The sequence below is a fragment of the Serinus canaria genome, chromosome 13, assembly GCF_022539315.1.
Source record: "Serinus canaria isolate serCan28SL12 chromosome 13, serCan2020, whole genome shotgun sequence".
Lineage (NCBI taxonomy): Eukaryota > Metazoa > Chordata > Aves > Passeriformes > Fringillidae > Serinus > Serinus canaria.
The window spans coordinates 12,755,481-12,775,205 of record NC_066327.1 but is presented as its reverse complement, the minus strand read 5'-3'; the positions used below and the strand labels follow the sequence as shown (position 1 = coordinate 12,775,205).

The 19,725-nt window shown below is 43.7% G+C and overlaps 2 protein-coding genes across 3 annotated transcripts; one reads left to right on the top strand and one right to left on the bottom strand.

Annotated features, from left to right (window-relative positions):
- Window positions 1–216: 216 nt before the first annotated feature.
- Window positions 217–10,697, bottom strand: MFAP3 (microfibril associated protein 3). 2 transcript variants are annotated; one of them, XM_009091476.4, is made up of 3 exons: window positions 10,567–10,697; window positions 5,568–6,028; window positions 217–4,208 (listed from the first exon to the last, which is right to left on the bottom strand). In XM_009091476.4, the coding sequence occupies exons 2-3, from the start codon at window positions 5,845–5,847 to the stop codon at window positions 3,463–3,465; spliced, it is 1,026 nt and encodes a 341-aa protein (XP_009089724.1). In that variant the 5' UTR covers window positions 5,848–6,028; window positions 10,567–10,697; the 3' UTR covers window positions 217–3,462. The 2 variants fall into 2 exon arrangements, with proteins under 2 accessions (XP_009089724.1, XP_018771056.1); XM_018915511.3 differs by having other exon boundaries at window positions 10,531–10,647.
- FAM114A2 (family with sequence similarity 114 member A2) lies at window positions 10,614–19,628 on the top strand. The gene is made up of 14 exons (XM_030229409.2): window positions 10,614–10,753; window positions 11,880–12,085; window positions 12,299–12,395; window positions 12,816–12,911; window positions 13,202–13,314; window positions 14,258–14,392; window positions 14,560–14,718; window positions 15,065–15,188; window positions 16,157–16,236; window positions 16,847–16,975; window positions 17,190–17,329; window positions 18,041–18,113; window positions 18,654–18,707; window positions 19,423–19,628. The coding sequence occupies exons 2-14, from the start codon at window positions 11,882–11,884 to the stop codon at window positions 19,519–19,521; spliced, it is 1,503 nt and encodes a 500-aa protein (XP_030085269.2). The 5' UTR covers window positions 10,614–10,753; window positions 11,880–11,881; the 3' UTR covers window positions 19,522–19,628.
- The last annotated feature ends 97 nt before the right edge of the window (window positions 19,629–19,725 follow it).

Here is a 19,725-nt window from a genome sequence, read left to right as displayed (position 1 = left end):
ATTATTATATGCTGTTGAAGACTGTGAGACAAAAAAAAAAAAAAAAAAAAAAAAAGATCTAAAGATGTCATAGCAGGAATGGTCCTTCAGATGACTGAATATCCCAATAACCTCTGTCAGGCTGATTAACAACATTCTGCTGAGCTCAATGCAGCTGCTACATAACCTTAGAGAGACAGGCACTCCTCACTTGTAAAACAGAAAATTCCAGCAGAAGAAGGTTTTTCTTTTCAATTTATTTTGCAAATCTACCAATTCATTTTATGAAAGTATGAAATCCTATGTGGTTACATTAAACAGTTACATTACAATCCAGGTAATACAAATAATCACTACAAAGTTAGTTTTATGTACTCTTGGATAACAAGTAGATTTTATATTTTTTAAAATAAGTCACAAAGAAGAGATAGAATAGCCTTCTGATTGTCAGAGACTTTAGTTTAAAGCAAGGAAACCACTGTAGATTCTCCTCATCCTATAAAGAGTTAAGAGAGAAACACTTTCAATGTTAATGTTCAATTAGATTCATCAAAGACATTAAGTGCACACATCTAGTCTCAGGGTAACAAGAATAGTTCACAAGTTGTTTGGAAACTGGTGTCAAATTTCATTCTCTGGAAATCAATTTTACCATTTAACATCACCTCTGTCCTTGCTTTCAGATACATAAAAATCCTGTAAAATGCACAGAGCTCCAAATCCTCTCTAATTGAATTCAGTGGGAGTAGGATCAGCTCCTCAATTCAGAAGGTACTCCTGATATACTGAAATCCTTACAAAACAACCTCCTTTCCAGGACTGAAATTCATGTAAGGAACAAAATACTGTAGTAATTCAGGAAAACTCTCAGCTTTGCTATCCAGCAATTGACATTGCAACTGCATTTCTGAGGACCTTTATGCACGGTCACTCTTTCCTCTCAACCAGCAATAGGACGTATGAAGACACCAGGTAACTGCTCAGTAAGAACCTGGAGCTATATAAAGAAAGTATAAAAATCAAAAAAGAGATCAAATCAGTCTTGAAACAGGTCTCCTGACACACCGCCAGTGTCATTCTGCTGCCACTTCTGATGTGACATCTGTCAATCATAACTGCTTCTTAGGAAGCAATTAAATACTTTAGATTTTGTAGTGTCATCTCTCACTGTGTGTGTATTTAGGGGTAACACATCCATATGCTGCATATCATGCAACAGTTCCAGGGAAGCAAGGAGAGCTGTTTATAGGGAAATAAGGCAGGTGCAGGTACATTCTGATGGCCTGTGGCACAAAGGAGATTGAAAAAAACCATTCTCTCTTGTGGCCTTCACCTCTTTCAACCAGTTGGTTGCAAACTCTCAAATCTCCCCTTACATATGTGCAACAAACCTGCAGAACCCACTGTAGCACAGAAGTGAAGCCAGCAGCTTCCTTCTTCTAAGAGAAATAGGTATTTATCCAGAGAGTATCTTTTAACACTGATAACCTCAAAAAAGAAACCGGACAGTTTACACAAAACTATACAAATTTTTCACCCGGACATAAAGTGCCATCAAACCATGGAAGCAAAAAAAAGAAGTCACTGTTTAGGCAGCTACTCAAAGTATGAACAGGTTTTATTCCCCTGAAACAGAAAAAGTTTGCTACAGTCTTGGAAATGGCACCAAGCTGGTGGGAATGTTACTGTAATCAAGGCTAGCAATCTCCTTCCTGACTAACACTACTCTTACCTGACAGGCCAAAGGCAACTAGGGTGATTTAACTGGTGGCTGACTGCAGGAATTTCCCCAGAAGGTTGTTTAAAATGGTACTAGATGCTGGCATTTCCCTGTCTCTGATATGGTAACTGTAATTCATTCAGCCCCTTCTTTCTGAGCATGCATTACCACAGACAGCCCCACCCTGCTATTACCACTGTGCCTGCTTGTTTTCCACCTCTACTCATGTAAATGTAAGTCAAATCCTCTTAAGAATCCTGAGCAGTCCTCCAGAATCACTTGTTCAACTGACATTTCTATAATAATAAGGAAAGAAAAAAGAGTTGTGTGAAATTAAATGGCACTCCTGTTGCCAAGCTGTTAAAATTATATGGCAATATGCTTCCAGTAGTTGTAAGAAATTAATATGTGGAGTGCTTACAAGCTTTACATCTACTAAATCTCAACAGGATATAAAATGCTATTTAAGTGATACAAATGTTAAGGAGAAAAAAAAAACAAAACAGCACCAAAGAGTGGAAGAAGAAAGTAGATTCTTGTCTGCACTCTGATTCCTGGAGGCTGGATCTCTACAGCTGAGGAAGCCAGGTGCGAGATCCTTGGTGAAGTACTTGTGCACATATGTCAGCAGCTGCAGCTCCCTTCTGCCACCTCTGCAGCACACGAGGCTGGGCTCCATCAGTGAGTCACTCCCCTCCTGCAAGCAGTGGCTGGCAAACAGCTCAGCCAGCCCCCACTCTCTCTGCCACTGCCTTCTGACAGGACCAGCCAGAGCAGAGCGACTCAGTGTCACTACTTTTCACCTGCTTTATTGTAATGCTGTTCAGGAAGATGTGCCTCAGACACCTGTCTGTAGATGATGAATTCATTCCTTAGTTTTGCCACGATGTGATTACTGTCATCCTTTTCTCGCCACAATGTCAAACACAATATAAAACTTTGGATTTTCTACAGTGAGTGAAATCAGCATAATGAGAAGCCAGGCAGTGCCAGAAGCGCTGTCACTGCTCCATTCTGTGGGACAGGACCAGGGTAAGGCGCTTTGGCAATCAGCACCAAGTTTAAGCAACAAGCTTTTAGAATACCCACAAGTTTCCTGCAAATGCACAGAAAACTTAAGACCTCCTGGTTGTTCTCTAAGCTGCTTTGAAACTACAACAATTCATTTAATCCAGCAGCAGATCCTGGCACTATTCTTTTCTAAGTACAGTACATTTTGATAGCAACACAAGTATGTGACACAAAACAGATTTGTTCAAGCTCACCGTGGTTCTGATGGGCTACACGCACCAAGAGGCAACTCAAAAAGAGCACAGAACTCAATTCATCAGGACAACACCACTGATTCAAAGGAATTTCAGTTCAACTTTGTGAATAAAGAAGGAGCTCACAAAGGAAAAGTTTTTATTGCAAGTTGTACTGCTCAGCTTGGTCACTTCTCAGACAGATCTGAAGTATCAAACGCTACCAAGGAGCCAAGGACAAAGAATTCCTGTTTTGTAACTATTTTAAATATAGCAAGCCTGCTTTAGAAAGAAAAGCCCCTGCACAATATTCCAAACCTTTTCTAGCCTTTCTAGCCTCTACATGCCTTTTCTAGCAGGCTGAAATTGCTAAATCAACACAGACAGAAAATACACACCGCAAACTAGTTGCGGCACCTCGCAATGTGGAAAACTCTTGTGCACATGGGATGAGGCAGCTTGTTTGCAGATCCTTTTCTCACAGTGCCCTTGGATCCCCTGAGCCGTGGCTCACTGTGCTCAGCAGGTGCCTTCCTCAGCGGGCACAGAGTGGCAGCTGCCGTGGGACACGGTGTCGAGGCCGTGCCCTTGGCACTGGGGGTGGATGGACACCTGCACGGCGATCTCCTGGCCCTGCTCGCTCAGGGAGCCATCGTCCGAGTCGCCGGCCGGGGAATGGCTGCGCTTGATGGGCGCGCTGCTGGGGAACAGCGCGGCCGGCGCCCCGCAGCCGGGGGGCTGCTTCTCCTCCTTGCCCACCTCGTCGGGGTCGTCCACCCGCACGGCCTCAAAGATCTCCTCCATGAACGCCCTGCAGTTAAGGATCAGAGGCGGGAGGGGAATGCTCCTGGCGAGCTCTTCGATGTACCGAGCAAACTCCATGGTCTTAAACTGAGTGACTTTGGCCAGCTCGAGCGTTTTGGCAGATGTGATGATGGGGATGCGCTTGGCTATCTCGAAAGCCTTCTGCAGCTTCTCGGCCCCTTCCGTGCGGAAGAACTCGTTGATGGCCTTCTCCGTTTTGCGGAGGTGGCTGCTCATCATGCACAGGCGGGTGATGTTCAAAATGAGGGTGATGGCAAAGGCAACGAGGCACACAATCATGTAGTAGATGCTCATGTCCCCTGAGGTGAAGATAACCCTCAGGGTGACTGAGTAGTACAAGGTCTCGTTATGATTAATGCCTGCACACGTGTACCGGCCCCGGTCGGCAAAGCTGACCTTTGTGATGTTGAGGGAATTATCAGCAATCCTCCACCGGTCATCTGCAGAAGGGCAAGAAATAAACAGAGCTCGTGAAACAAAAATCCCAGGGTAAACATCATCAGGAGTCAAAACTTGGCAGTGAGCAGTCCACTTGTAGCATAGTAACAGTACACCAAGGACTGAAATGTCCTTTTCATGCTTGTGACACAGAAAGCCATAACCCACTTACCCCTCATACTGCTTAATGGTAAATTATTCTGTATGCTTGCTACACTATTTTTACTCCCTTCTCTCATCTGCACTTTTCAGTGTGCTTCTGGTTCTTTCTGATAGGAATCCTTATTCTTAACTAGGGCTTCTCACCCTGTGTTAAAAGACTGTCCTCTATAAAGTCTAATTTTCCATACATTCAGAGTCAAAAGTCAAGCGACCCATGAAAAAGATCAGTCTGTAAATGGCTCTGTTGGCAAAAGAACCCAGAATTTTCTTGAGACAGTTTTCTGCTGAGCATGCAGTGCTGACATGCAAAACGCAAGTAAAAGAGAAATCAATACAAGAAGCTTTATACAGCATTTGCTGTGCATTTATAACTTAGGGGGAAAACTGTTTTCATAACTCATTCCTTCTAATTACTCTGCTTTGAACTGTTTTCATAACTTATTCTTCTAATTACTCTACTTTGAACTAATCTCCAGATGGCATTATAACTACAAAAAGGTTACTGAATACTTAAGGCAGAAAGATGGTCTCCAACAAGATCCTATCAATTAGTTCGATGACCTTCATTAATACTAATAGAGAAAAACACATGTATCTCTAAAACATTTTTTAAGTTAAAAACTGCAAGGATAGAACTACAAGAGCCAATAGCTAGGAAAATACATTCCACTTCAGTTCAAAAGGGTTAAATAGCATGAATTCCAGCATTGGCCATTACATATTGTGTTACGTTCCACAGTCTCAATGGTGCATAAACCAAAAAATAAATCTACTAAGTATGTTTTAAAACATATCCTCTAACAAAATTAAAGCACCAACTGCCATCTCAAAAGGTTGCAAGTTGTGGAGAACTGTGTTTACCTCATGCATTTGGAAAAATATAATTTCAACCAGAGCAATAAATAAATCCATCAGTTAGTATTGGGTAAGAAGAAGATTCATTTTTTCTGTATGGAACACTGGGAGGACTCTTGAACAACATCATTCTGTGGGGCACCAAAGCAGGATGGAACAGAAGTACTCAGGTGTAATTCCCATGCAACATTTCAGAGGGCAAAGGACTTTGTTTTACTCTCTTCTTATCTTCCAATTGTAAAAACAGGAGGATAGGAAGAGAAAATTATAATAAAGTCCCAGGGGTTTTCCAATACTGTTTAAAAGGGGAATAATGATGGATAAAAAACAGCAGGAAAACTCACCTTCATCTTTCTGTTCAAGCAGGTGTCCTCTGGAGTTATACCAAAAGATATGTTCATACTGGCTGATGTTCAGTTTACATTCAATTAAAACACTGCTCCCCTCTTTGGCTATGATATCATGGTGTGCTGGAGAACTTATTAAAGCTTGAGACACTGCATGAAGTGATGCATTGAAAGACCTAAAAGCAACTGTCCTGTTAAAAGCTACATTTTCCACTGTGAATCCAGCTGAAAGACCAGCACTAACAGTCAAAATTAACAGGCAATAGCTGAGCTTCATGGAAAGCTAGTGAAAATTCTTCTTTCATTTAATTTGGAGAAATGAGGTCATATGATATTAAGCTGTCTGTATTGCTCTGAGACAGGAGAGGAGCTCTTGATTTGTTCTGTGATGGAAAATGCCTGGGATCCAAATGCACTTTCAAGACCATCAATATATGAAGTGGAAACTGGAAGGAAAACTGGAAAAAAAAAAACCAAACAAGAAGTTTATTAATGACCACAAAGTTACCGTGAATTCAAATTTAATTTCCAATAAACAGATTTCAAATATCATAATATAAACTGTCAGCTGAGAGTTCCAAATCAGAGCTTTGCTCAGAACACAGTGATAAAATGAGGGTAAGAAGGCATTAGCACAACCTCCAGACCACTAGATGTTCATCTTCCCAACCAAATAAATAATCTCTGGAACAATAATCATTAAGGGGAAAAAGGTTTTACAAAAAGAACAAATTGTTCAGACTACTCAGAATGCACAATTATCTTTAAAAGTGGGTTCTGCATTTGTTACCAGAGAAAAAGTGCTTTCTTAATAGAGGAAGAAAAGCAAGAAAGAGGATGTAATTTCTGCCTCCCTCTCTACCAATATTAAAGTGCTTTTAAGCCCTGGTTTTCCAAAGCCAGTCTTTCATTTACTACCCAGAAAAAAAGCAAAGTGCACACACGCACATCTGATTTTTAGCATTTACATCTACTTACTTGATTTTAGGGGCACAATTGATATTAGACGTCTAAATATTATATAATATGGTTTAATTACTTGGGAAAAGTCTCCTGGTTGTTATCTACAGCCAGAAGAGGAAGTCCCTTTCTGATCAGCAGGACACTGATGTTTACACATATTTCCTTTTTTGCAATGTCTCTTGTTGCTGCTGCATTTTCTAAGTCTGCTCCCTGTTATTCTTTGTTTTACAATGAGCTCCTGCTGAAAATCTTTTAGTTTATGCTGCATCTCAGCAGTCATATATTCTTCACTGTCTTCTCCACCCAAACTTCATAGAAATGTGAAAAAATTGTTTTGTCTAGGGACAGACACTCTTCAAATTAATGTGCACAAAAGATATTTTAAGACATTAGGATACAACAAATTTTCTGTCTTTTGCACACAAGCCAGAATAAAACCAACTTGTAACAAAATGAGATGACACTGATAAGAGACAATATGTAATCAATTTTCCTGGAAGCTTGATTCAAGAAAATTTCTAATCCAATATGTGCTCCCTGAAGTTATGATTCCATCTAGACAGCTCCAGAGCCTTAAAAAAACATTTACGAAGTACAGAAGCCACAAGCACAAATATTACCTAAAAAATATCTCTCTTCATATCACTGTGTGACTTCAAATTTATCATCTTTTCTTCTACAAATAACAGATGTTATTGGAAGGGAATTTCATAAATATCACAACACAAAGGGACCCATTGACTTAATAAATAATGCAGACACTTCATCCTTCTAGAATTACCAGTCAAAACTATCTAAAGCACTTCTGAAAAATAATGTAACATGCATAAAACCAGGTGATTTCATCAGAGACAAACTAAGCATATTCAAAAGGGGGAATTCTGCTGATGCTATCCAGACTGGGAATTTTTTGCAGTGAAAGTTAATTTGTCGAAGGTCAAACCAGATTCCAGGCTTGACATCTGATGAGAAATGTGCTATCTGACCCATTTCCATTTTTGTTGCAGCTATTGCCAAAACCAGTTTAACAAAGAAGGCAAAGAAGACAGCTGTGTCCAACTCTCCTTCAAGCTTGACTAACCAACTCACCCACTGAATCCTGCAAGAGAAACTGGAAAACAGGCTCCCTACTTGTTTCTCTGTAAACAGCAATCCCTTCATCTGCCTCCTTCTCTTTTTTTTAAATCATTGGCCCCACTCTGCTTTCTATCATGCCTCTTGTCCTTTCATTTAAGATGAGACTAGTGCAGAGAACTCAATTATACCATTGTGCTGGAGGAGCTACTTTCCCACAGCTAAACAGTTAAAACCACTACCAAGGCCTCTTTCATTCCTGTTTTTCACCAGCCACTCTTCAGGGAAAGCATTACTGAGTCCTGCTGCCTCTGAAAAAGAGCATCCCATCCACAGCGACAGCACAGGTCTGAAAAATAAAAAATACTAAGGCTGCTGTTGATCAGCAACTATTCTTCTGTTTGAGGGAGTGGTTTTAACCTTCCATTTTTAGACCCCTGGTATTTTCAGACTGTTTCAGAACCAGCAAAAGGCTCCTGACGCTGACCTGCTTGCTTTGGCAACCTTATGCAGACCCCACACACACAGGCTGTGGACTGGTAGTGCTTTGTGGACCACTGACATTTGGGTTGCTTTAAAGGTCTGTCACAGCTTGTGGTGGAAAGTGAGGTGCTGTGGTCCCAGACCTTCAGCAGACATCACCCCATGGCCCAGCTGCCTTCAGCTAAAAATGCATTTTTGCATGCATCAGACTTGACTTCACAGTGTCTGATGCAATTAAAACAGACCACAGCTCTGCAGCAAACACAAACCCTCATCTTCACCCTTGAATCACAGGCACATTATAACTTCCAGTCTTCTAAAATAATAACATCCCAACTGATACTTTAGATTTATTAGAGAATAATCCCAGTGCCTCTTGTACTTTGCCTGTGCCATTGTAATTTTAAATTATTAAATTTGAATTGTTAAGGTTTCCAAGCGTCTCTGACGTCTGTTCCTAAATGACATTAGGAATCTCACTCATTTATTTAACACAAGAAATACTCAGCAACATTCTCCCTCATAAGAATAATTATCTTCAGTAATTGCATATGCTCTCCTCTATCCTTGCACTGAGCCTGCATAATGCATAAACCATTGGTGATGGGTCATTTAATTTTACTATTAAATTCTTCGAGGTCTGATTTATTAGAAATTGTTTGTCTTTTGGAAAAGCCATTATTGCTAAGCAGACAATGATCTCTCACTACCGAGTGCTGGGAACAATAAAATGATTTGCAAAATCCACATTCTTCATCCATTGCACTTATGCAAAACAGCTGCTAAAGGACCCAAAAAGGATAAAGCGTGATCAGTGCCAACATCACAATTCTTCAACAAAGTGTTAAACTCAATCAAGATGAAATGTGCCAGAATAGAAACTGGCTACTTTACAACTGAACCTGAAGCTGAACTCAACACATTTAACCTTTATTAAACCATAAGTTGTAACAACAAATAGCAGTGGAAAGATAAAAATCTGTGATGCATGTGCTTGTATGAGTCATCCTTGGCTCCTACCCTGAAGAAGTGTGTTTGTGTCTAACTTAGAGCACTCTAAGTAGTCCCACTGAGGTCAGTGGAAGCACTGATAGTACTTAAAATTACACACATTTATATGGCACTGCAAAATTGGGGCCCAAGAGGTTGCAAGTTATATGGTTTTACATTCACTGCTTAGATCACTTCATACCTGGAGTAACGTGAGGCAATAAACCGAGACACACCTGACAGAGCACAGGCTGCTGATGTCTTGCAGAAATACCATTTGCAAGCCCCCTCTGACCCTCTGTCAAACCAGAGAGACGCATTTGGCAGAGCCCTGCAGACAGGAACTCTTGGGAAGTTTATGAACACAGCCATTGACAAGAGCCATTCTGGGAGCCGCAGCATGGGAGAGGCTGCAGGGAGGGCTCACCCTCTGCTGGCACCAGCCAAAGCTCTGCGGGGCAGTGGCAGCACCCACCAGCCCAAAAACCAACCTAAGGGGAAAATCCACAGCACCCCAGGGCCAGCCTCACTGCAGCCTGATGGGATTTGTTGTTTTCCCGTGCACATCCCTTGGCTGCCCGACAGGACACGGTGTTTTGCTGTGCTTATCCCTTGGCTGTCTGACACCTGTCACCGGCTAACTCGCCACCACACGGCATCGGCTGTGCACCAACACAGGTTTTTTTGTCCTGTCAGCTAAAAACGACCAGGCACAAAGTTTCACTTAACATCACCCTGACCTCGCAGCCCCTGTATGCTCCCAGTTCACTCGTGGAAAAGCCCTGGTCCCAGCGGGCGGTGGCAGTGGGACTCAGGACACGCGACATGACCGCACTGCAGCCGAGGGCACTGGGCCACGGAGGGGGTGATGTCATGCGAAGTGGTGTCACTGGGGAATGACGTCATGCCACAAACACAAACAGAATATTCCGAGTTGGAAGAAAACCACAAAGTTCATCCAGTCCAACTCCTGGCCGTGCTCAGGACACCCCAACAGTCCCACCCCGTGCCGCCAGTGCTGTCCAAACGCCCCTGGAGCTCGGGCAGCCTCGGGCCCTGCCCGTTCCTTGGGGAGCCTGGGCAGTGCCCAGCACCCTCTGGGGGAAAACCTTTCCCTGATTTCCAGCCTAAACCTCCCCTAACACAGCTCCAGCTGTTCCCTGGGTGCTGTCACTGTCACACAGAGCAGGGATCCGAGCTGTCCCTCCGCTGTCCCTCGGGAGGAGCAGCAGACCCCGATGAGCTCTGCCCGCAGTCTCCCGTTCTCCGGACTGACCAGACGAAGTGACCTCAGCCACTCCTCCTGTGGCTTCCTCTCGAGGCCCTCCGCCGCTTTCGCTGCCCTCCAAACCTGCCCCTACTGCCCCTATTCCCTTATGTCCACGCCGAAACAGCGAGGCGGGACACGGCCCCGCGGCCTCCCCCTCCGCCGCTGCCCTCCGACCCCGACCTTGCCAGGTGAACCTGGCGGTACCGCCGCTCTCACCGGGACGAGGGTGCCCTGCCCGGCCCGGCCCGGCCCGTCCCGCAGCTCCGCCGCCGCCGCCGGCCCCGCCGCCCGGACGCGCTTCCCCGAGCCGAGGCCGCTTCCGGGGCAGCGCCGGGGCCGCTCTGCGCCGGCCTCGCTGGTCTGGGTCCGCCCGGAGCCGCGGGGGCCGCGCCGACCGCCGACGGTGAGGGACGGCGCAGGGTCCGGGGCTCTGCGGGGCACAGCGAGCCCCGCGGGGAAACGGGCGTTGGGGGACCGCTGTGGGGCAGGCGGGACCACGGCGGGGTGGTGCGGGCACCTGGCGGGCTCCCTGTGCGGCAGGAGCCCCACGGGGAGGCTTAGGGAACTGGGAGTGCCAATTGGGGCAGCCCCGTGTGGGGGACATGGGACTCTGGGGGTCTCCCGGGGAAGCGGAGGCACAGGGAGGCCTCCAGGGCTGCGGGGTGGGGACGGTGCCGGGGGTGACCCGGGGGTCGCGGCAGTCGCTGTGGAGGGTGCCGGCAGATGGGGTGGCTGTCCCCAGCCCGCACCCGGAGCTGTCGCCTTCCTTCGCTTGAAGCCATCGCTGCCCCGTGGCGGGGACAGCTGCCCCGATTGCATCAGTGAGCGCCTGGCTGGGGACACAGCAGTGTCACCCCAGTATGATCCCGGGACACGGGGGGTCTCGGCTTGTCCCTGCCTGGCCCTGCAAGTCACTTGAGCCGCAGCTGCTGCCAGAGGAGCCGGGACGGCTGGGCTGACAGGCGGGCCCCGAGAGCAGCGGGACAGCCCCGCTCCCGGCTTCCCGACCCCGGTGCGCGGGGCTGGGGCGGCTGCGGGGGCAGCCGGAGCTTGCCGCAGCTCTTGGGGGATGTTCGTGCCCTGCAGTGCTTATCCCCAAGGACAGGAGTGACCCAGTCGCTGCCTTCCTGCCTCTCTGACTGCTGTCCACATTTGTCTCCTACACTCCTCAAGCCATCCCAGCCATCCCAAGCAATGGGAGTTTTCACTTTTATTTTGGTGGGACGTGTAATGGATTTAATTATCTGAGTCCCTTTTGTACCTTCATTTGTTTTTTAGAGTTAGCAAACCGGTTTATTTTCCTGTGGAGAGGGTGTGTCAGTTAGATAAAGCCACGTGTCCCTGTGGGACTTTAAACTTCCAAGTATGCTATTTTTGAGTCAGACGTAATTTGGTGTACACACATGTGGGTAGGTTGGCAACACTGTTGTGTTTGATTATTTAAAACACCAACGTGATGCTCTTGAACTAATGTCAAAGTACGACGGAGCGATTATTTTGTGTGCTTTGCTTTCTATGGATGTTTGTAGTCATGTCTGAGGAAGACAGTGGTGAAAATCTGAAAGATGAAACCTCTTACAAAGCTGAAAATGAACAGAAGACAGAGGAACTGGGCTGCTCTGAGAGCAGTGAAGGGAGACAACAAGAGACTGTGCCTGTGACTCGAAAAAGACCTGAACCCAAGCCCCCAAGCCAGCCTGCTGTCACAGAGAAGCCTGCAGGTGAAACCATCAAGGTAAGTTCCTGTACTTGCTTGGAAAGATGGGACTTCACATTTCATGGCTTTGAGCACAGGAGAACTCTGAGCATAAGCCCCACTCCGTTCTGAAAATTCACATTGCTGTTCTCTGAAATGAAAAAGCTGCACAAAAGTCACATGTCACAGTCTGCTTGTGTTCCTTTCCTCACCATAATGCCTGCATCAGTCTTGTGTTTTTCTTCATTAAAGGTCTCAGATCCTCCTGCAGTTCAGACAGGGTGGGGCTACTGGGGAAGCTGGGGGAAATCTCTTCTGTCAACTGCGTCTGCTACCGTAGCTACTGTAGGTAAGGCTCTTTCTGGTATTTGATAAATATTTTAATCATGTTTTGTGTCTCAAGCTGGTGCTTTAGAACTTGTTTCTAGAGAAGAGGATTTCAGTTATAGCAGCCATTATTGGAAAAATGTCAAGAGAATTGTTCAAGTAATGGGAAAAGCTTGTACCAAAAGGTACAGTGAGATTAAGGAGATATGCACAGGCAGAATTACTCTCAGGTTTTTAAGGCGTTTGTGTATTTTAAACTAGTATTCTGCCAGTATTTGCAACTTTATTTAAAAGCTAAGATGAAACCTTTGTTCATTACATTGGTAGGTGAACTGGGTAGAAGAAGGTTTTAATGCTGGTTAAACTGCTTTGAAAAGAAGAAATAATAAAAAAGAATATGCAGCTCTAATCCTGTTTCTGTTCTGATTTCTGTCTTCTCTAGGTCAAGGTATTTCAAATGTCATAGAAAAAGCAGAAACAACCCTTGGGATCCCCAGTCCTAGTGAAATCTCTTCAGAGTCTAAAGATGGTGTGAGAGGTTAGTTTTGTACTGCAAATGAACAGCCCTGCAATGTTTTTCACAACATAATGAGACCCAAAATAACATCACCTTACTCTGCACCTTGCACCTTGAGACTGATAATAAAATAATTTAAATAATACTCTCTTGCTTAGTTCTGTTAGCTCTGAAAAGTAGGGAGGAACATAATCTGAATTGTAGCTTCCTCCTAGCTGATATTTGGTGTCTGTTGATTTTCTCCTCTATGTGGCTGACAGGATCTTTTTTTTTTGGAAGTCAGGAAGTTAATTTTCTGCCTTCTAATGCAGGAAGTGAGAATCCTGCTGCCAGCAACGCTGATGCAGCTGATGATGGCAGCTCCTTCCCTATTGCTGGGGCTCTTGAAGTTTTATCAACCATCTCTACTGCTGTCCAAAGCACAGTGAGTGAGTTGGGAATGCAGGAGGAGATGGGTTTAAGGGATCTTTGGGGTTTTGGCCTTTGATCTGAAACATTGTAAGAAGAAACTTAATTTTGACATTTGTAGGATGCATGGTGATAACCTCTTGCAACCTTCAGAAAACCATTATTCTGGGCCTTGCTTCTACTGGCACCTAATGTGAAAGATGTTATGAATTTTGATAGTTCTGTATTGAATGTTGGTACCTGACAAAAAAATCCTAATGGTGGATTGTGCAGAGCGTGCATTTCTGTGCATGTCACCTCTGTACTCTGTCATCTCTGCCTTTCCTTTGGAGTAGTCAGCTAAATGCAGGGTCAGACTCATTCCTGGTGTATTTCCACTGATTTCCACAGAACAAGAGATGAAATTCATTCTCCTCTTCAAAAAACCTATGTGAAACTAGCCCAGTTCACTTGGAAATCAGCTTGCTCCTGTGACCAGGAGAAATGCACTTCAAAGGAAGCCATTACCCTTAGAAACTGCTTTTGTGATCTGCTGTCTTGTCAATTTGCCTGGGAATCTGAAAGAGCTGCAGATGGAAAGCTGGCTTCTGTTTTTTGCTTTTAAGGCTCAAACAAAAGTTAGCAGTCAAAATCCACAGGTCTGGTGTTTTCTCACTGAATTCTGTAACGTGCTGAGAGCCAGCTTGTTCACAAACTAAAAAAATGTATTTCCCATCAGATTGCTGCAGCTGTCTGGGTGCTGTAATAAGCTCTTGGGTGATAATGTGTTGTGGCTCTTTCCATGGCCTGCTGCTCTCTTTGTGATGATTAGGGTTGAATTTAGGGTGACAAGGACCAATTTGGCTTTTATGTGAGTGCCCAGTGTAAGATTGCTGATAAAACCCTCCCAATTCAATTTCTTCCAGTGGGTAATCTTCTCTGAGTTTTATGTGCTGTCTTTATCCAAATCTGATTCCTAGGGTAAAAGTGTTATTAGTGGAGGTCTGGATGCCTTGGAATTCATCGGCAAAAAGACAATGGATGTAATAGCTGAGGGAGACCCTGGATTCAAAAAAACAAAGGGCCTAATAAACAGAACCTCTACATTATCTCAGGTACAGCACTTCCCTATCAGCACCTCATTGGTTTCTCTCATCTCTTCTCCCTTCTTTTGTGGTCCTGTCATTAAGCAACCATTTTTTGCTATTGAGCCAAAAGCCTTCTCCTCCTCTATTCTCTTATCTCCTGGCACTGTCACGAGGCCTCTGCTTTTCTTTTTCAGGTCTTACGAGAAGCAAAGGAGAAAGAAGAGCAGCAGACAGCTACCGAGGTTACCATGGCTACTGAGAAGAAAGCCCATTATGGGTTACTGTTTGATGAGTTTCAGGGTCTTTCGCATCTGGAGGCCTTAGAGATGCTTTCCAGAGAGAGTGAATCAAAGGTAATGGCCTTGAGCATTTTGCTTTCTATTTTGAGTTCAGCTGAGCAGGGAAAAAAGATTAGAAATATATGTATATACATGTAAAATCAAGTGCTCAGAACTTGCTGTAAAATGATTACAGAACTTCACTTTGATCCTTGCATTAGGATCTGGTGTTTACCTTGGGAGCTGTTTGTGCTGTCCTTAGCTCCTAAAGCCATTCCCAGCCTCAGTTCCTGCAGTTCAGTTCCTCCAACTTCTCACAAGTTACTCTCCTCACACCTGCTGGTTTGCTACCTTGGCCTGCATTTTCCATCCTTTGGATAGATTTAATGATTCTCTCTTTGGCTGTGCTGCCCTTAACCAGGTGAAAGCAGTTCTGAATACCCTCTCTGGAGAGAAGTTGGACACACTGAAGGAGGAAATGGAACAACTCAAAGAAGCATTTTCTTTGCCTGAATTCTTTGAAGAAGAAGAGGAAGAAAAGAAGGGTAAGAGAGCCCCAGGTTCTGAGAAGAGAAGCTGGTCCTAGTTTAGAACCAGCCAGCCCTGATCAGCAGCAATGGGCATGATGCCAAATTTAAATTATTCTTTAGCTGGATGTTTAATCCTAAAGCCATCTCTGTCCAAGGGCTTGACAGGTAGCAGCACCCTTCACCTCTGAGAAGCTGTGCAGTAATTCTGTGGCAGGAACGATTTCTTGCCAGGGCAGGGTTAGAGTTGTTTGACTCATGGGCAGTTCATACAAGTGACCCTGAGCCAAGATGCTAATTCAGAGAGAAAGTGGGTTTCCTTGACCAGGAGGGGAAAACTGTGAACAGAGTTGTCCAACATGTGGGAGAGCAAAAAGCCTTTTTATTTGTTTTTTAAATGAGAGTTAGCCACACAGAGCAAAAGATTCAGAGGTACCTTCGCACACAAGAGCCCTGATTCTTGAGAATTACATGGATTTAAATGTAAATTTCTTGCATTGCTTTTACCTAAATGCTCATCAGGGAGGGCTTATACACCTGCACTTGCTATCATTCAACATTTAATGTGTCTTTTATATTTGCACATAATGGATCTCACATCTGCTGTGCCATATATAATAGGAGAACCATAGGCTCTAAGTGATATTTCAGACTCTCCAAGGTGATGTGCAAGTTAGTGTGTTAAAAAAGGCTGCCTGTAAAAAAAAAAAAAAAAAAAAAAAAAAAAGGAGTTACCTTAGCTACAAAACCAGAATTGAGAAAGCAGGAACTAACCTTCAGGCACTGATGTCTCCACCTTTGCAGAACTTACCTTAGAAATTGTATTTGAAAAGACTGGGTTTGATGCATTCTTGCCTGAGGTGATGATTCAAAGAGAAATAAAGGAAACAGTTGACAGACTTGTGCAGGACTAGTTGTGCACTGAAGTGCTGCTTATTCCTGAATCTGTCCTTTGTGTGGATTTTTTAACCTTTCCTGTCCTTTAGGAGATGAAGAGTTCACAAAAGAAGTGACAGAGTTGTTTTCAGAACTGCACATCTCCTCCACGCCAGACAAAGTGATCATGGTGAGTTATTTTCCATATTCTAAAAGCTGGAGAGTTTCCTCAGAGGAAGGGCTTCTCTTCACCTGCTTTGCTTGTGAAGATATCAAATGCATGAAAACAGGCCATATTTTAGATCTTTTGGCAATGGGAGGCAAAGGAGATGGGCCTTTAACTTAAGGGGCAGAATCATGTGAGCCTTCAGCCACCACGGTGGAAAAACCTACAGTCATGAACTGAAGGCCTGCTCTTGGTACAAAGCTCCTCATTTTACTATGTTTGGAGCTGGTGTGAGGAAGATTCATCTTTTTTGCCATCATTTCACTACCCTTCAGATCCACCAAGTGGCAGCAGCATTCTGCAGACATGTTTTTAAAGCACCTCTGATAGTTTGGTCTTGTTGGTAAACTCCAGCCCCTGGTGCTAGAGAAACAAATGCCCTCAACTGCATCAGTGCAGCCAAACTTTTGCAAAATCCTGAAGGCACTGGGATCATTTGCCCTGGTTCTTCTCAGAAGCTCAAAAGGAGTTGTAGCTGCTTCTTTCTTCTGGAGAGGGCCAATACTCCATAGTCTTGTGGTGTGCAGGGAGGCTTCATTCCAGTCATAAAATATTATGGCACTTCTTGTTCCAGGTGAGGACATCTGCTCATGTGTGGGTAGCACAATTCAACAGCAGTCTTCCTAAAGAGGAAAAAGAAAATGAAGAAAACCAAGAAGTAGAATCCAGAGATGGTGACCAGGATGCTAAGAAGTCAGTAGAGGTAACTGGGTAATCAAGGAAAAGACTATCTGCCTGCAGAGTGTTTGTCTGGCTGCTGAATTACAGTTGTGACTCACAGAGTTTATGGGTTTCTATTTTTGTGTGGGTTCTGAGCTCTGAAAGGACAGTGATAGTATGTTGTGTGATTGACTTGTTTAAAATGATAAAAGCTGCTAGTTTTTGTGTTGTATGCAGAATTTTTGTCACTCTTGCAGGATATTCATGCATTTGCCATAAGAAGCCTGGCAGAACTGACAGCCTGCTCCATTGAAATGTTTCACAAAACTGCAGCTTTGTTTCTCTATGGTCAGAAACAGGAGGTGACAGCCACAGACAGAGCCAAGTCCCTGTCACAGTAAGTGCATCTCTCAGTAAATGGATAGCATATAATTAAACTGTCTGATAATTCTTTGGAAATCCATGCAATGCAGGGCTCTTGAATTCTGCACAGGTGTTTAAATTTGGGAATTGGGCAAATTTGTGATGGGTGGCATCATTATCTTCCAGCAGAACTCAGCTGTCTCTTTCCAGCTTAAAGGCATTTCTTGATAAGAAAGAGGAAACTCTTCTTGAAAGCTTTGTGTAGTCTAGAAGAATATTTGCATTAAGCTTGTGCTAGTCAGTAGGCAGAGATTTAAAACATGACAAAACAGGTGCACAAAAGTGATTCCTGATTACCTCTTTGTTAATCATTTAGTATGCTTGGTAAATGAGATGGCAAAATTACTGCACAGGAGATGTGGCATGTGTCTGAAATGTGCAGTACTTTCTAATTCAGAACATGACACTTGCCTGTAAAAATAGGCAAGTTAGTACTGTTCCCTCTGGAATGGATGTGTGTCCTCTGAGTGCTCTTTAAGATCTTCTGCTTTAATTATTTATCTCCCCATTTTTTACCTCTCTATTTTATTTGGGAGACTTCTGAATCTTCATACACCATTTATATCAATTTTGGTTTAATTTAATTTAGTAAGCATAGAAACAGGGAGTTTATGTTTTAGAGCTGAAAGAAACCTAATCTTGAGGACTGTGTTTACCCCATTGTTTTCCCTGTCTTCTTCCACAGATTGACTATCATGCTGTGTAAAGAACTGTCAGCTTTCTCTAAAGAGTTCACAACATGCTTAACAACTGCAGGGGTAAGAGTTACACCACAGTTCTTAGGAATGAGATGTGCTTATTTGATAACAGCCTTGGGATCTTTGTCAGGAACTGCTTTTTGTTTTTTGCATGTTTACACATGCAGTTTTTAACTTGTAAACTGATCTTTTAGGCCAGAGTTCCTCAAACTGTGGCATCTGAGCTTTTGAGAGCCTGCCACAGAGTGGGGGTGGGAACTGATGCTCTCAGTGCTAAGGAGGCAAATAAGGTTTGTGAGCCTGTTGTGGATTTTCCAAAGCTCTTGGGTGTTCCTGAAGATGGTATCATCATTTCTACATTCCCCACTTGTCCCCAGTTCATTTGAAGATGAGATGTGTATTCATACCCGACCTGTGCTGTGCACATGCAGGTTTCTTTGTTCTTATTTGCATGCTACAAGGCTGCTAAACTTGTGGCTTAGCTTTCCTCTAGGTAAGGGAGCAGTGGTGCTTTTAAACTTACTGAGGGCTTAGCTTTATCTTGCTTGAAGAAATGTGATCAAATTTTCAATCAGGATAATATATGTCTGATCTCTGCAGGTCAAAGAGAAAGCAGATGTGCTTAATCCCTTAATCACTGGAGTGTTTTTGGAGGTCAGTTATGCTAACGTTAAAACTTTAAGCTAATACTTTAAAAATAGATGTGCTGGTTCTTCCTACTTTAGGATCCTTACACATGCCAAATTCTCTAACCCATGGTCTAAAATTGTGCCTACCTGTCTAATAACTTGAAAGTTTTGATAAATGCCTGTAGATTTGCACGAAAGATGAGTTACTTAGTGAGGAGTGAGTGTCAGCTTACAGTTATGATGGGTCAGGAGACACATATTAAATTCAGCAGTCTGGATTTTTAGAATTTAAATGTCCAAAGTCAAATCTTAGACAAGTTCAGAAATTAGCATACAAGAGTCCTAACACTTCCTTAGTGTTAAATTGGTTCTCAAGTTTTCAGAGCTCTGAGGTGTGGTAGGAAAGGGGTGTTTCAAGTTCATGTGTTCTTCCTTCCTGCCACAGCATGCTTCACTTAAAAACTCTTCTCTTACTGAGAACAATATCCTGCATTTGGATTGGAACTGATCTTGTTTGGCAGTCTTTAAGCCATTTGGTTTTTTTTTGCCTACTGGCATAAAGGCCCTCAAAAACTTGACATAAAATTGATTTCTAGAATGAAGCTTTTAAAATCCAGCAAGCACTAGGCTTCAGTTTTTTTCTGTGCAATAATCAATGCTGTTTGAAATGAGTATGTGGTGAGTAAAGCTGATTGGTAGCATGGCTGTTCATGTGTGTATTTTGATTTTTGTTTTCACAGGCTTCAAACAGTGCTTCCTATATCCAAGATGCCTTCCAGCTCTTGCTGCCTGTACTGCAGATCTCTCTTATTGAGGCTAGAACGGAACTATCACAGTAATAAAAATCCTTCTAATTAAGAACTTTTTGACCTTCCCAGTTCGTAGTTTCCATGCTGGAGAATGATGTAATGGCTCTTATTAAAGGGAAAAAGATGAACTCTGCTCACTGCTGCTGCAAGAATGGTGATTAAGTGCAGTCTGGCAATGACAGCTCTTACAGCACACTGAGAGATGTGATTAGCATAGTCCAGGCTGGTGGACAA